The 16288-nt window shown below is 46.5% G+C and overlaps 1 protein-coding gene across 3 annotated transcripts in view; it reads right to left on the bottom strand.

Moving 5' to 3' along the window:
- The window catches only part of LOC119167590 (uncharacterized), a 190976-nt gene that overhangs the window by 122500 nt on the left and 52188 nt on the right, over positions 1 to 16288 (bottom strand). For all 3 annotated transcript variants that reach the window (XM_075866078.1, XM_075866079.1, XM_075866080.1), the window contains exon 3: positions 13940 to 14035. In XM_075866078.1, coding sequence (XP_075722193.1) covers positions 13940 to 14035 — 96 coding nt within the window. The remainder of the gene's footprint in view (positions 1 to 13939; positions 14036 to 16288) is intronic.

The following is a 16288-nucleotide window of genomic DNA, read 5'->3' on the forward strand; positions in this document are numbered from 1 at the left end:
TCTGCACCAGACTATCAAGACTTTGTCTTACCTTATTACCAAATTGTCCACCCATGTTCTATGGACTGACAAGTGTGTTATTAATGTAAGCCCATATCATTTGTTTCTTGATAGCAAGTGCCTTAGAAAGCAGCCACAGATTATCAAATGCCCGGTGCTCATTATTGCAGACTTCCTTTTCTTGCGCTCCCAAAAACTGAGCAAGGCTGTTTTCGGGCGGGACTTGTGAGCCATCTTGAGAAACTTGGTGCGCTTGTCGCGCGAACAGAAGTGTCCGACTGCGTTTTTGTTATTCATACCACGCGTTGGTGTTTTGTGGATAGTGTTGGTGTCTTCTTGCTTAATAGGGCAACCGGCTTTTTCACCGAGAAGCTCGACAACGTTTCTGCAGTTTCCGCCTTGCGTTGTCAGAACACCTCTTATTTTCGAATTGTGTTGGTGGTAGTACTAATCCAATGGCGAATCCTTTGCAGAAGCATCTGATTGTTTTCTTTCAGGTGCTTGTTGTCAGATATAACGCGGCGAAACAATCCACAAAAAACGCTCCACTACTTGTGTGAAGACACGTTTTACTGTCGTTTTATACCACTTCCTCTGAAAAGGAATGAGCGACATTGTTTGCCTTTCCCGTTTCATAGTGTATACTTTACAGCGTGGATGCCGTCATAAAATATTTTCATGCTAAACGGTGAAGATGTAGACGGAAAGCGCAAGCCGTAGAATCGTGTTTGACATTCGCGTCTTGTATTCCGCTGTTCTTGGAGCTACTGCGGATAGCGTGGGCCAGTATTATCTCGGTAATTATAGTCAGTTGGAGGTGAGATGAAAAGGAAAACAAACTAGAAAGGTGACTTTTCAATTTTAATGGCACCCTATTCCAGCAATATTGAGAAGTATTTTCACGAAGTGGAGTGTTCTTGGAGCAACAGGAACACTTTGCGTTGGCGCGTGTCTCATATATAGCTACTGCACGAGGTATGGGTAGGTGTTGTAGCATTTGGTTTGTTGGGAATGTAAGGACACACGATTGAATTTCTTGCATAATCACTTAGAATAATTGTATATTTTGTTAAATAAATTATTTCACTAGTTCAGACCGCCAGGGGGCCAGGGAGTGCGGACATGCATGTCTTCGCAGATTTTGAGTGATTCTCGGCATGAAATCGAAGACTTGACAGACACCTTCTTACCGTGAAGAAAGTTTCACTTCCACGGAATCTCGTGATACCTCTCTCAAGTAGGCAGACAGTTAATTTTCGGCACATCAACCACTTTTCTGTGACGCCGACGAACGCACGACGCCGTTGCCTCCTGCTGCTGTCCATAATGCGCTTGGCCTAGCCCACGGACGCTGGCGTCTTGAGCCCCCTCAAAGCGGCGTCTTCTCGGGTTAATGCCACAGGATGGCTACGACGAGTGTGAACGGCGAGGATATCACACAACAAGAGTATGAGAACGAAGCAGGTTGACGCCTTGTGAACAGAAGAGGACAAGCCAATGAAGAAACCACAATGCATGATGCCAAGGACCAAGAAACGCACTTCTCAAGCGAGAACGCGGCCAGTAATAGGTGGAGGAAGGGACAGAGAGCAAGACAAATTGTGGCTGCGAGCGGGAAGCCCCGTCTGCCAAAGGAAGATTACAAGATAATTGTGCGCCCACGTGAAGGCTTCAAGGTCACTGACTACGGGATCAATCGTCTAGAACACTGCGTCGCCAACGCCGCTATAATACCCAGGAATGAATCGGAAGAAGACACGGTATGTGCTGGTATGCCTGCGAGTCCACAGCGAACGTCCATGCCTCTGAAAAAGGCAATCTGTGTTGAGGCCAGCACGCGAGCCCGCCTGACGCGAACAACTCAACGGAGTCATCACGCAGCCGTGCCTTTCTGTCGCGCACGCACAGCGAGCCCGTTGCAGCAATAGGCGCCTTCCTGTCTGGCGAGTCTTACGCAATGCGTGGCGACATCACTCGTCCTTGGCTGCAACCACGCGCAGCGGCTCCGGATTCGATGAGAATGACGCGGTTCAGCGGCGACCCCATTGGAGGATTCCGACCTCACGACCAACGGCGCTTCTGGTTGGACAATTGGTTACTCAAAAAATCCACCCGGTGCATATAAAAAAAGCCCTACGGCGCGTCGCGAGCAGTAGACCTATGTGTCAGAGAAGAGAGCTCGGCTCTTCGAGTCTCTAAACTGTCGGCCCCAGTGCCGAATTTGCAACGCCTCTGTATATATGCTGTACATAAACCTTTTTTAACTCTCCATCGTCTCGTCCGCTCGTCTATCAGCTCTGCGCAGAAGCAGTCGCGAGCTGAGAAACCTACACTACCAAACGGCTGGTGACCTTCCCGGCGGAGTTCAAAGCACAGGCGCCTTCGGGACCGTGTTGGCGTCGCCGTCTTTCGTAACAGTGAGAGCAGCGGTGAGATTTCGTGGCGCCCTTCGTAACGTCGTCGGAGGAGAGCTTCGTAACAGTGCCAACTATAAAGAGAACATTCTAGTGGTCAGCACACCATCAGAGGAGCGCACCGAAAACTACAGAACTATTGCTCAACTGAGCATTGGGGACAAGGAATTCGAAGCCAATGCATACGAGTCAGCTCCGGAAAATACATCTAAAGGGGTGATCCGAGGAGTAACGCAGGACGTGTCTCCAAGAGAGATAGTGGATATACTAGTAACACCGAGAAACCCGACGGTCCTCATGGCCGAGAAGATGAGAAGCACCATGAACGTCATCGTCCTTTTCGATGGGCATCGCGTTCTAAGTTATGTGACATGCGGAAGAGCACTGGTCAAGTGCTCACTATATCGCAAGAAAATAGACGTGTGCTACCAGTGTGGACGCCTTGGTCACAGGTCACAGAGCTGGCGTTTGTCCGAGCCCGAATAGCAGAATTTGTAGAGGGTGCGGGGCTGAGAACCCACCACAGGACCACGAGTGCGAACGGAAGTGCCTGATGTGTGGTTAAGACCACCCGATGGCAGATCGCCATTGCAAGGCCAGATTCAAGGTACCGTACCTGGTGAAATGACGCCGCTGGGAACAAGCCCGTCGAGAGAAAGAAGAAACGATTTACTACGAGACGGAGCGAAAGCACTTCACAGGCAAGGATGATGTGACTCAGGTCAACGATCGGAACATCGGACGCGGGACGCATCCGGACCAGAAGCCTTCCCCAAGCTTCCAGCACAAGACAAAAGCCGCTCTATATATACGTTTACTACCACCACATTTATGTTGAGATCCAGATAGAGATCCAGATCGAAGTTCAGATCGAGGTCTAGATCCAAGACCGGCAAAACCGGGTCTCCCCGACCACCGATAGGATGATCTCAAAGCCCAAAAGGACCAAGTGGCGTCCGTGGCACCACGGGACGCTTACAGATGAGCTGGGCTGCTGTAGCTTTCTTGGGAGGGCGTGGAGGCAGAAGCTGCTATTTATTGTAGGATTAAGGCGCTAGAGAACGAATTGGCGCAGACCAGGCAGAACAATGTTGCATTTATGAATGAGATTAGAAAACTCAGAGAAGAAAATGACCTTCTGAAGAACTGAGGGGTTACTCACAACGAGGAAACCTCAGAAGTTTTAACAGAGAAAAAAGGTACAGCAATCAACGAAGAGGAAGCAACCCTCATCCCCATTAAACGTAAACCAAAGAACGCTCCGATTAAAAGCGCGGTAATGAAACCCAATGCTTTGGCGACGCCACAAGAAAGACAGGAGGAATTCGCAAACACAATGGAAGCCAAAATTTAACAAATTGAAAGGAAATTGCAAACTAAGCTCGAACAACAAGAAGTTATATTTGAGGCAAACACAGGCAAAAATCGGGGTGCTAGGCAAGACGATATTGCAGAAAGTGCAGCAAATAGTGGCTGATTTTGACGCCAAGCTAGTAATATGGGGATCACAGTCAAGTGGTGGGGGCCAGGTTAAGACGGCTTTCAAGCTGTACGCTAGGACCTCGGTGCCCACCGAGGGATCGAATAGCCTATAACGGCGCCATGGACAGACAATATAGCCACACGATTTGGCTATAGAATTGTCGAGGATTTATTCGAAAACAATGCAATTGCAACAACATCTTAAAGACACCAGCACCCCGGATGTTAAAATGGTACAAGACACGCACGGGCTGGCCAAATTGTCGGTATATAAGTCATTCGTCAGTGCTGATGAGGAGAAAAAGGTAGTAGCAACTTCGGTTGAGCGAAATCACGTGGTGGTGCTACACGACACGGAAATTAAGGCAATAGATCACATTTTCCTCGAACTCATACCCATGTGGAAAACAGAGGACAGTCGTTTTGTATTAAATATTTACAGCAGTCCTAAATGCAGAAACCACAAATTCCGCCCGCTGTTTCGCAGAACCGTCGCTATAACGGGCAGCCAGGAGCTGGTGATTGGAGGAGATTTCAACGCCCCGCACGGTGCATGGGCCTACATGATCAAAACCCAGAAGGGTAGGAACTTGTGGTTGGGTGCACAGGAGGAGGGCCTGATGCTCGTGACCGATCTGTCTATTCCTACAAGAAGAAGTACTAGCGTTTGCGCGAATATCACGCCAGATTTGACGTTCACCAAAAACATACTGGTCACGCAGTGGACCTATCCACAACTTGACTTGAGAAGCCGCCATTTTATACCTTAAATAACTGTGAGGGCAGAGCCGCGGAAGGGAAAAGGAAGACAACCTAAACTTGTTGACTGGTCAAGTTCCGGAACATCAGAGAGGAGCCTGACGAAATGATACAGAGTATTGAGTATACCGCAAAGTTAGTATACCGCAAAGTTAAAAGAAGACGTGGAGGCAGCTACGCAAACTGTGCCACCAGAGGCGCAGCTTGAGTGTTTAGACAATACGCTTCTCCACATGTGGGAAGCTAGGGAAGGTTTAGAACGGAGGTGGAAAAACAAAAACACAACCGGACAATTCGAAGAAGGATAGCTAAATTGAACAGGGATACTGAGCGATACGCCCAGCAGCTGTGCAGACAGCAGTGGGAGGAAAAATGCAATGACATGGACAGCCAGATAGGAATGGCGAAAACGTGGAACTTCCTTAGACATTTGGTAAACCCGGACGGGAATAAGTTGGCAGAAGGCACAATATTAATCGGTTAGTATGACTGTATCAAGGTATAGTTATTTGACGTAAGCATGTGGAAGGTAGTGGCCAGATACTGCACCAGGGTGGCCAATCCTTCTCTGGCGAGGGAGTGCGTTCTCGGCGGTGTTTTGCCGGTGAGGCCGCCCCCCGGGCCTCTTAATGCAGTTTCATCAACACGCGGATTTTTTTTTAATCCGGTTGGGAACTGCGCGGTACCGGGATTTGAACCACGGACCTCTTGCATGCGAGGCAGATGCTCTAACCACTACGCCATTGCGTAGTGGTTAGAGCATCCGCCTAATAATAATAATAATAATAATAATAATAATAATAATAATAATAATAATAATAATAATAATAATAATAATAATAATAATAATAATAATAATAATAATAATAATAATAATAATAATAATAATAATATTATTATTATTAATTATTTGAATAACAATAATAATTATTAATATTTCTTGCACACGCCTATGAGTCCCTATACGAAAGCGCGCGCTCGAAAAGCACAAGCGCTCCCAAACGCGTCTGCACATGAGAAAACGCCCCTTCAAATCTAGCTTCCCCGCACAAAAACCATCAGTGAGGAAAAGCCCGCCTCAACAGCCACCGAAGATGGCGTTCTGAAGGATATATGATGCACAGCGAACGCTCTATCAGTGCAGTATTGCGAAGAGTAGCGGGAACGGAATCCAACGTTAACGTAATCAAACGAGTCACGCTGCTTGCAGAGCCATCGACTGAATTCGACACCCGCGAACCCGTTTTAATATGTCTCTTCGAAGTCGATTAATGTAGCTCGGAAATGCACACAATAAGACACCGTGTTTTGCCCCATCTGCCGTTACACACCGATGTATTGTAGCTCGATTCTATTCCACTGCTGCGCAGTGGCTACGTAGAGCGCAGTTGTGGCTTGTCGCAATTTTTACAGCGCGCGGGGAGGGAAAAAACAGAGCCGAGAGAGAACTGAACAGACCTGCGAGCTTTTAGAAGTTCTTGTTTTGCCTGCTGCGGTGGTGTAGCTGTTACGGTCCTCGGCTGCTGACCGAAGGTCGCGGGTTCGATGCTAGCCTGAGTGGTTGCGATTCGACGGAGACGAAACGCCAGGTGCCCGTGTACTAAGTGATGTCAGTGCGGGTTAATGAACACCACATGGTCGAAATTTAAGGAGCCCTCCACTGCGGCGTCTCTCATAATCATGGGACCATAAACTTCAGACGACAATATTATTATTATTATTATTATTATTATTATTATTATTATTATGCAAACTTTATTTCGTCTTAGATAACCCCTTTCTATAAGGTAAACTTGTTATACAAAGCACAACGACCACACACACAACAGCACACAAAATCGATTCACAAAGCAGCGATATGAAAACGTCAATAGTTGGTATATTTAAATGTGTTTGTCTGCGATTGCGATAGACGGTGGGCCGATGCCCCAACAAGGTATAGAGCAGGATTTCCTGAATGAAATCAAGAAAACATACATCTCTCAACCACTTCGCGTTACACACCATGATTACACAGGGCTGGCAAATGGTGATTTAGACAACGAGATCAGTGAGTCAGAAGTGATGGCCACCTTGCGAAAATTCAATACTAGATCAGCACCTGGACTAGATAGCATAACTTACACAATGCTATAGCAATTTGGATGACGAGTCCATAACTAACTTAACTGAATGCATTAACAAATCATGAAAGACTGGACAGATTCCGCAACAGAGGAAGACGGCAAAAAATTGTGTTAATACCAAAGCCAGGCAAGCGACTGCAGATTGCGGACTTGAGACCCATATCTCTCACATCTTGCGGGGAGAAACTCATGAAGAATGGAATTCTGGAGAGGATAACTACCTATCTCGAGGACCGAGATGCGCTTCCACCCACAATGATAGGGTTCAGGAGGAGCCTCTCAACGCAAGACACAATGCTACAGTTAAAACATCAGATTATAGATAATACGGGAACAGCGACAAAAGCCATTCTAGGGTTAGGCCTCAAGAAGGCCTTTGATAACCTAACACATGCAATGGTGCTCAAAAGAGTAAACGATCTAGGTCTTAGAAAACAGACCGACAATTACGTGCATAATTTTCTGACGGGAAGGAAGGCAAACATGATGATATGGGGCCTAGTTTCGAAGGAAATTGAGATGGGCAGTCCAGGTACGCCGAAAGGCTCGGTATTATTGCCTATGTTATGCAACTGGCCCTAATTATACTGCCAACTAAGCTCCAAGCAATCGAAGGACTGAGTCATACAATATATGCATACGACATCACCTTATTGGTGGGAAATGGGTGTGATGGGCAAATAGAGGAAACACTTCAAACTGCAGTCAAAACGGTCGAGCGGTATCTGGAAGGTACTAGGCTAGCCTGCTCTGTGGAAAAATCGGAACTGTTGCTGTACAGGCCTACTCGTAGAGCTCGCAAACCAGGCAACTGCCTGCAAGATGTTGCTGATAGAGAAGAAATACAGTTAATAACAGCCGAAGGAAAAACCATACCCAAATTCGACAGGATTAGGGTACTGGGTGTGCTCATCGAAGCCAAGGGCAACAATGGAGAATTACTCAGGCGACTCGATGCAACTGTAGCCCAAATATTGAGACTCATAAAAAGGATAGCAACTAAGCACAGTGGCATGAGGGAGGAAAACACAATAAGGTTTATACAGGCATTCGTGATAAGCAGAATAGTATACGTAGCGCCATAATTAAAATGGCAAATCGCGGAAAAGATCAAGCTAGACTGCCTCATTCGAAAAATATTCAAACTGGCTATAGGGCTACCGATGAGCACAACCACCGACAAACTGTTACAGCTAGGCCTGCACAATACAATAGATGAGCTTATCGAGGCGCAGCGTACGGCGCAATATGAACGTCTCTCTAAGACACGAGCAGGAAGACATATTCTAGAGCGACTAGGCATAACGTATCACACGCAACACGGCATTAAGGTGGACATTCCAAAAGAGACCAGGGGAACAATGATGATACCACCCTTGCCAAAAAATATGCACCCCGAACACAATAAACCTAGACAAGAGACAAGAGCAAAACAAATACAAAAAAAGTTCGGTAATGACAAGGACGCAGTTTTCGTAGACGCTGCTCGATACAAGCGCAAACGGGTGTTTACCGCAGCCGTAATTGATAGCAACAAACGCTGTACGACATGCACAACGATACGCACCACAAGTACCGAGACAGCGGAAGAAGTAGTGATAGCGCTCGCAGTAGCTCAGACCAACGCAACCGTGATAGTCAGTGACTCTCAAACGGCAGTGAGAAACTTTGCCAACAGCCGTATCTCCCCGGAGACACTATATATTCTACATTGAGGGTGTCGAACAAGCCCCAGAAATACATGCGTCATATGGACACCTGCTCACGCCATCGCTGGGGACAGCAACAGCGGGGCTATACATGACGCACCTCAGGGGCTCACCGACCGAGCTGCCCTCTCAAGTGCTGCCCCACCACCCTCCGGTGAATACGGCGCGGCAGACGAGTGGAAGGGGAAAGGCAGAATTACCAGATACAATGACATTCCAAAGCATTATAGATTACAGAGGGGCATTTTCCTGCCCCTCACCCAAAATAAACAAGAAGACAGTCTGTCGAGTGGCGGCAGTTACAAACTAGGACGTATCCTGATCCTACACTCTCGCACATCATATATTCTGATATATACAAAACGGACAGGTGCAAGTTTTGTGACTCCGGAGCCAGTCTGGAACATATGTTATAGGAATGTAGAAAGATTAGTGCCCAAAACGAGTATGCGGCCTCTGGTGACAGCCTTTGCGCACGCTGGGAAGCCGCAATGCTCAGCCTCGTCCTTGAAGATCAAATGTGGGCCGTCCAGCGGGCCAAAGAAGCCGCCAGGATTCAAGGACTCCTGGACGTAACCTAGGCGGGGCCATTCACCCACCCCACCTACTCGCCGGATTCTGAATAAAGTTCTTTCCTCCTGCTCACTAGTTCAGTCCTCACTGTAATGGCGTCATGAGTTCGTTGGTACCGTACCCACGTTGTGCACGTGCGTTCACCAATGGTTTTTTTTCACAATAGGTACAAGCCCATCAGCGGCGATAGCCGAAAGGACATTTGGTGACATTTCGGTCGATGTGACAGCAAGGGGAGCTTGTGCCTTCCTTCGTATCCATGACATCCGAGATGGTGAGCCAGAAAGGTGGAAGGTATTTTCGTTTGCATCTGCCAAGGTGCACCTCGCTTGCATGGAATGCAGTGGCTTTGGGAGTTTTAAATGCGAAAAAAGGACCTGTTCACGCTGCTCCCGCTTATAAAATGTCATCTGGGTACCACTGCGCTGTCATCTGATCCGAAAACAACCGGCGCAAGAGAAAGAGAGGGCTGAGCACCACTTGCGAAGTTCATAGTGCATCGCGAAATCCTGCTGGTGTGGTGTTTTGCGGTTGCACAGATTTCCGTCCACAACAAAAAACGCTGAGTTCCACCGCCTTAGGATATAATCGCAATCAGCAGGAAAAACTACGAGCCCAGTGAAGTCTACAAATGAGTACACTTATCGCGTTTATTCAAGCGCGACTCCTGCTATCTTACTTTACAGAAGCGATTTGCGTGCAGTAATGCCTGTAGTATGAGGCACAAAACTATTGCCGCACTCTTTTGCAGGCCACGTGTCATTAATAGGATATACGTATTACGACTCACGCGTGGATGCACGCACCGCGCATGTTTAGTACAACCGTGACGGCCTACTATCGCGATGCGTGAACGGGGCGGAAAGCACGACTTTCGACTCGGTCGAACTTCGACATGCCTTGACTGTCACTAGGTGAATCTACACGTGCTTTCGGCTGGCGTCACCGTAGCATATTGATATCTTGTTCTACCTGGAACTTTTGCAGCGCGTATGTGTTCCGAGTGGCCGCAGGACTCGCAATTGATGCACATGCGGTGCATGAGTGTAAGTGGGAGCCAGATTCTAGCGCTACGTTGACGCCGGCTTAGAGCACGAATTCTGCCTTGTCACAGCCTAGGCGCGCCGCAGGTCGACTGAGTCAAAGCAAGGCTTTCCGCTGTTCTCGTTTCTTTCAATCGTAAATACGTACCTGATCAAGCTGCTTCTGTAGTCGGCAATGGACGTGCTGCAGACATTGCGGACTGTCAAAGAAGGTCTCCTCGACGTTTCACACGAAATCAGCATAAACTTCCAGCACAAGAACAGAGCGAAACATGCGTACTGCCGGACTTGAGTTGTAAAGTTTCACGTTTGATTTTCAGAGCATCTGCTCGCCTGGTAGTGGAGAGTGTTGCTTCGCCACGCTTGCAACAGACGGTACCACGCGCTTGTAAATATGGCAGCAAGCACTGAGCTTGCTGTGTTCTGGTGTATAGTCTGATACCAGGCATGACCAGCGTCCGGCGGCGCTGCCTGACGGTAACCGGCGCGAAATGTGACAGGCTGCATTTCGCGCTGATGCGTTAGCCAGACTCCACTGCGTCTCCCTCTTTCCGTGACTGAGGGACGTCGGACGCACTGAAACGCGCATGCGCCAAAGCAATGCAGTGCGGCGCGCGCCTGCGATTATATGGCAGGACTGGTGCCTGGCCTGGCAAGGTTGGTGTGACGCGACGCAATGAACGCCAGCGAACCGCGCACCACGTCATGTCGAATGGTATTCGTGCCTTGATTGTGGCATGTAGTCATGTTTTAACACGACACGCATCTCATCATTATCATGTTTGGACGTGTCGTTTGCCTTCGTCGTTCATTGACGCCTCGTGCTACCGAATTTGGCATATGTGAAGCTAGCGAAACGGCCGCGAGTACATCATCCATGGGGCATGTATTCATGCTGTTACATGACACGCATGTTGTGACTATCACGTTTGGATGTGCATTTACCTATGTCGTCCGTTCGCGTAACGTAGTGGCGAGTTTGGTACATGTGAAGCTAGCGAAACGGCCGCGAGTGCATCATGAGCGTAGCATGTAGTCATGTTGTTACATGACGCGCATCTAATGATTACGACGCTTTCACCAGTCGCATACCTTAGTCATCCATTCACGTACCGTAATACTAAATTTGGTATAAGTGAAGCTAGCGAAACAGCCGCTGGCGCATCATGAGGGTGGCATGTAGCCATGTTGTTACATTACACGCAACTCATGATTATCATGTTTGCACCGGTCACATACCTTCGTCATTCATTCAAGTACTATAATGCCAAGTTTGGTATATGTGACGCTAGCGCAACGGCCGCGAGTGCATCATGAGCGTGGCATGTAGTCATGTTCTTACATGACACGCATGTCATAGCATTCACGTTAGGGTCTGTCGCTTTTGTTCGCCATGCAGTCATGTCCTATTATACCACTTTTGCAACATGCCATGTGAATAAAACCCCTGCAGGAGCGGCAGAACTATGACATGTGGATCATGACGTTCATGAAATACATATGATGATTTTCACGTTGTGACGACTCAAATATGTTCTTCATACAGTCATTTTATGCCCTACCAAGCTTAGTATCGATACCATTATCGAAACGACCAAAAGAGCCTAATGTCGTAGGCGGCCCGATAGATAGATAGATAGATAGATAGATAGGTAGATAGATAGATAGATAGATATAAATAGATAGATAGATAGATACGCTCAAAGTTGTCGAAGTTCACAAAAATTGCTTCGGATTCAAAAATTTGAGCAATTAAGTCACGAAATGCGTGCCGTCTTTAAGGCCAGCTGCCAAGAACTCACGGGGCATTTACTTTCAGCATGAAAAATTGAGCGCTGTCTCGTATGAGGTATTTTAGGCTACAACCGATTGTTTTGGAGCTGATGGCAGAGAGCGCGAAGCTCCACAGTTTCACAGTTCAGACATTAAAGGTCAACTAATCAATGTTCCTGCAAATAATTGTTCTTGTGATTCAAGAAGACACCCTAGGCACACCGAATTGCAAGAGTTTTTACCTAGTTAAAACAAAAATATTTTCACAAGTATTCCTTGAAATATAAAGATATGAAGATAGTTGTATTTGTTTTTTGAAAGGCTTAATAATTTTGAACAAATTCACAAAATGCTCAATAACATCATCATTCAAATAGTTTGAAAAGTTAGGTACAGTTTGCCATAAGAGTAATAGTCGTAGGCAGTATGCCAAGTCATGCACTCGCCGATGACATAGTACTTCATTTTTATCTATTTATCGTCACAATAGAGGAGTGAAAACATATCAGTGGTTGTCGAGAGGGGTGACCGAGAGAAAAACGAAGTCTGTGCGTGTTCGACGCGCCCTACGGTGTGTGTGTCGACGATCGACACCTTGAAGCGGCCAATGACATACGGTTCTCGGCTAGACATCTTGTCCGGAAAACTAAGCGATGTCCTCCAGGCGCTACCGTTCTTGTACCCCGGCTAGGGACTGTTCTAGAGTTCATGCGATGAGCGGAGGTTCCGGCTAACTTTCCTGACTGCTTCATTGCAACCGCGACGAGCTACGACTGCATTTCGGCTGCGAAGATGACCGAGGAAGCAGGCGAGGTGCCGTTGTCTTCGCTGTCATTTACTGCGACCGATCATTTTCCATGAGTGGTGAACCACCACTGCTGACTTTCTTGCAAGTCGTTGAGACGACCCGAGTGCTGTCGGATGAACGTGGTGTCCACGCTGCCGAGCTACTGCAGCAAAGATCTGTGCCCTGGCGAGGGCTGACGGGCGTTAATTACGTCAACAAGCCAGACGGTGCATCGTCTCTGAGCCAACGATATTGACGTCTCAACGACTTCGTACATGGTGAGTGGTTTCTACTTTAAAAGACAATTAGCGCAGCTAGGACTGTATGTAATTGATTGACCCAAGTGATACTAACTATTAGTTCAGTTTTATTTGTAACATTGTTGGTGTTAATGGTGTCGTGCATCGAGTCAGTTCTTTCGTTAGTGGTCCTTCGCTCAAGAAAAATACTGATATTACATATCACAAAGCTACACAGGACCCTGCAGGCACATTAAGAATTTCTACCTCGCACCCTAAGAAGCTAGCGTTTATTTTTACATGTATTCCACGATAACACTCCTAAGTATATAGCTAAGGCTACAGCAAGGTGACTACCTTGATTTGCTTTTCTCGTCGGTAGGGATGTGCACTGAGTTATTGTTCGCAAAACTGTACTGTTTTGAGCAAATAATAAGGTCACTGCGCACTGAGAACGGGAGCCTTTTAAACGGGAGCAAAAGAGGAAGAATGACTTGGCTTGGATTGAGATACTGCACTCTGTGCACTCTCATGATATATGGTTCAATATAATAAGTTCATTATTAGCAGAAAAAATCAAGATCGAAATATCATTTTTGACCTACGCACCCAAATCTCGATGGAATGTAAGAAATTGCAAGATGTAGTTATCGTATTTTCGATACATCGCCTCGATCAATTTTTCGAAACTTCGTATGGCAAGTTTATGCCAGCAACAGATGACAACGTATTTGATTTTTATCCATTATGGAGCTACGTAGAAATCGGTAGACACATCATTCAAAATTTTTTTCGTCACGGTGTTTCGGGTGGGAATCTCAAGGCGGCGTCGCCCCTCGTATGTTCTTGTCGCACGTTTTCTCGCTTGCTAAACGTCATGTCGTCGTAAAAGTGGCGTTTTCGGGATCTTGAAATCATACTTTACTGACACATGAAAAATAGTTTTGATATTTAGTGTCCATTTTAATGAGTCATAATTTCAAGCTCACAATGAAACATCGTCATAGATAGCCATAATTTGGATGGTGACTTACGGCAACTTAGGCCACGGCGTCCGTTCGCATCGACAAGGCACCATGTCTCTTTGTTGATGCATTCTTCGTGAATAATACCCTCGCAAGGGTTTTCAGCTGAAAGAGACAGCAAAACAGCATGTGTATCAGCTGAGAACCTTCTTTTTTTAGTTGAAAAAAAAACACAGTAAGCGTTTATTGTTAAAAAAAGTCTATTACTAACAAATAAAACAGCATGCAATGTGATCTGTGCTTAATAGCAAATGCAACAAAGTATAGAGTACTGTCTTAATTCACATACTAAGGTTGTATGAGACATGGACCCCTGAGTGCATGAAATTGTGTTTAATACATAAAGGATCTTCACAGAGGTTCTTGATTTTGACAGTTTGAAGGTAGTGCAATATATGAAAATAATTTAACGCTGTAAATCACATACTGTAGTATACATAAGAAGAATACGCATTGCAGTGCACTTTATTCTAAGTAAACACTGTGGAACTGAGTGCTCTGTTCTACCCCGAATAGTGAACGCTCAAATTGCACAGCGCAAACTGTCGATGATCTCTTGAGCTTCATCTGTCATATCCTGTTGGGGGCGAAAACGCAGCCATTTCGGTGCAAATGGCTGATGTTTATATTCGTTCTGCGATGACTTCTCATTTCTACGTGTGCGGTTCAGGCAACTAGGTAACCCGGTCAATGCCGAGAACAAGGTAAGAGTAATTTTAATCCACTTTATCAGTTACGTGAACAAATAAAACAGCGAACTAAAGCGCACTTATACCGTCAACAAGATTTGCATCTTCGGTAGTGACCGTCATGCCAAAAGGTGCTCTACAACCTCAGCTCTTAATTCTCCGTGCAATTTAATTGCTTGACTGCAAAATAAATGCACCTAAAGAATAATATATCACTGTATATGTATTTCAAAACAGAGGGTTCACATCATGAGTGCGAGAGAGGACGTGGTTCATCAACATAGCTTTTCGATGTTGCAGATTGACAGAAGCATGGACTGACTTACTTACACGTGCATAAGCAGTGCCACAGCTGCTGCTGCGCACGTGCGCGGCAAATCTGTGCCGCCACACAACACCCGATCATGAAATTCACTGCCTTGTAAAGCCTTGCAAGCATCGGAAGGCAGTGTGCGCCTACCTTCTGTGCGCCGAAGTTCATAATGCGCACGCCTCCTCCGCCACTATATCTTTCGCCTTGCAACCTCCGCTTTGATTTTTACATGTGAAGCAGCTTTTGCTCCGGATTGTGTCTGTCGCTCGGTGACCGTCCGCTCCCATACTGCGCGTGGGCTGATTCCCGCCTTTGACGCGTGAGCGCGAGCAGGTGAGAGGAGGTCACAGAGTGGTGCCTCTACTTCGTTCCTTCTTTCCTGTATATCCGTCACGCCTGTGCGCTCATACATAATGCTGCGAGCACTCGCTTCACTGCACTCTTCTAGCAGCGCTGGGTGTTCACTTTGCGGCACACACACCGTGATACACACCAGTGCGAAAGGGGTAACATAAATCGTGCGCACAATATTCGCAACTCCATGGATATATGCAACATACACCGAAACATACAAATGGAAATAACTATTGGAAACACAGGTGAACACAAGCGCTCCTTCACGTTCTACATGGTTTTCTTTATTGAAAGATGGTGTAATTGTTTGTGTCGCTTCCACTCGATCAGCATTCGCTGCGTACATGGAGTGCTCAATTACAGAGCTGTACATGTTCTGCGGTCGTACCATCAATGAAGCTATTTCTTTGGTAGATCGTCGTATTTGTAGTTCCACGATCACGGACGATTATATGCTTGTATGCTTCTTGCGAAATTGCGCGGGGCATGATAATGCACGCCTCAGAGGCCTTAGAAAGCAAAGGACACAATATTCTTGAAAGAAAAGGTAATGAACACAGAAGCGTGCAAGAAAACCAAAACGTCAACACTCAATATGCGGTGTAGATTACGACCAAAGGCGTTATAAACAAGCAGTGTTTATTAACTCTTTCGGACATGGTGGACACCCCAGGTAACCAGCTTTTACTCATTTTTGACTCTTGAAATATGTGAGCCCCGCGTGTCGGATTCAAAATGGCGCATATATTGAAGCTTTCGGGAATCTGATAGAGATGATGCTACTTCGTTTGGAATTCATTGTCACATGTTACGTTTGCTTTCTTCCGGCTGCCATTGTCTTCCAGGCAAGGTAGATGGCGGACCCAATATATTTTTATAGACACATGCGTACTTCCTGCATGCTAAGATTTTAGGGCAGGAAACCGTTTTGTATGAGTACCTAACGCTAAGTACTATAGAAATGAAGATCTGAATTTTCACTGAATGTGACTACAGTAGACT

Source organism: Rhipicephalus microplus, chromosome 6, assembly GCF_043290135.1.
Source record: "Rhipicephalus microplus isolate Deutch F79 chromosome 6, USDA_Rmic, whole genome shotgun sequence".
Classification (NCBI taxonomy): Eukaryota; Metazoa; Arthropoda; class Arachnida; order Ixodida; family Ixodidae; genus Rhipicephalus; species Rhipicephalus microplus.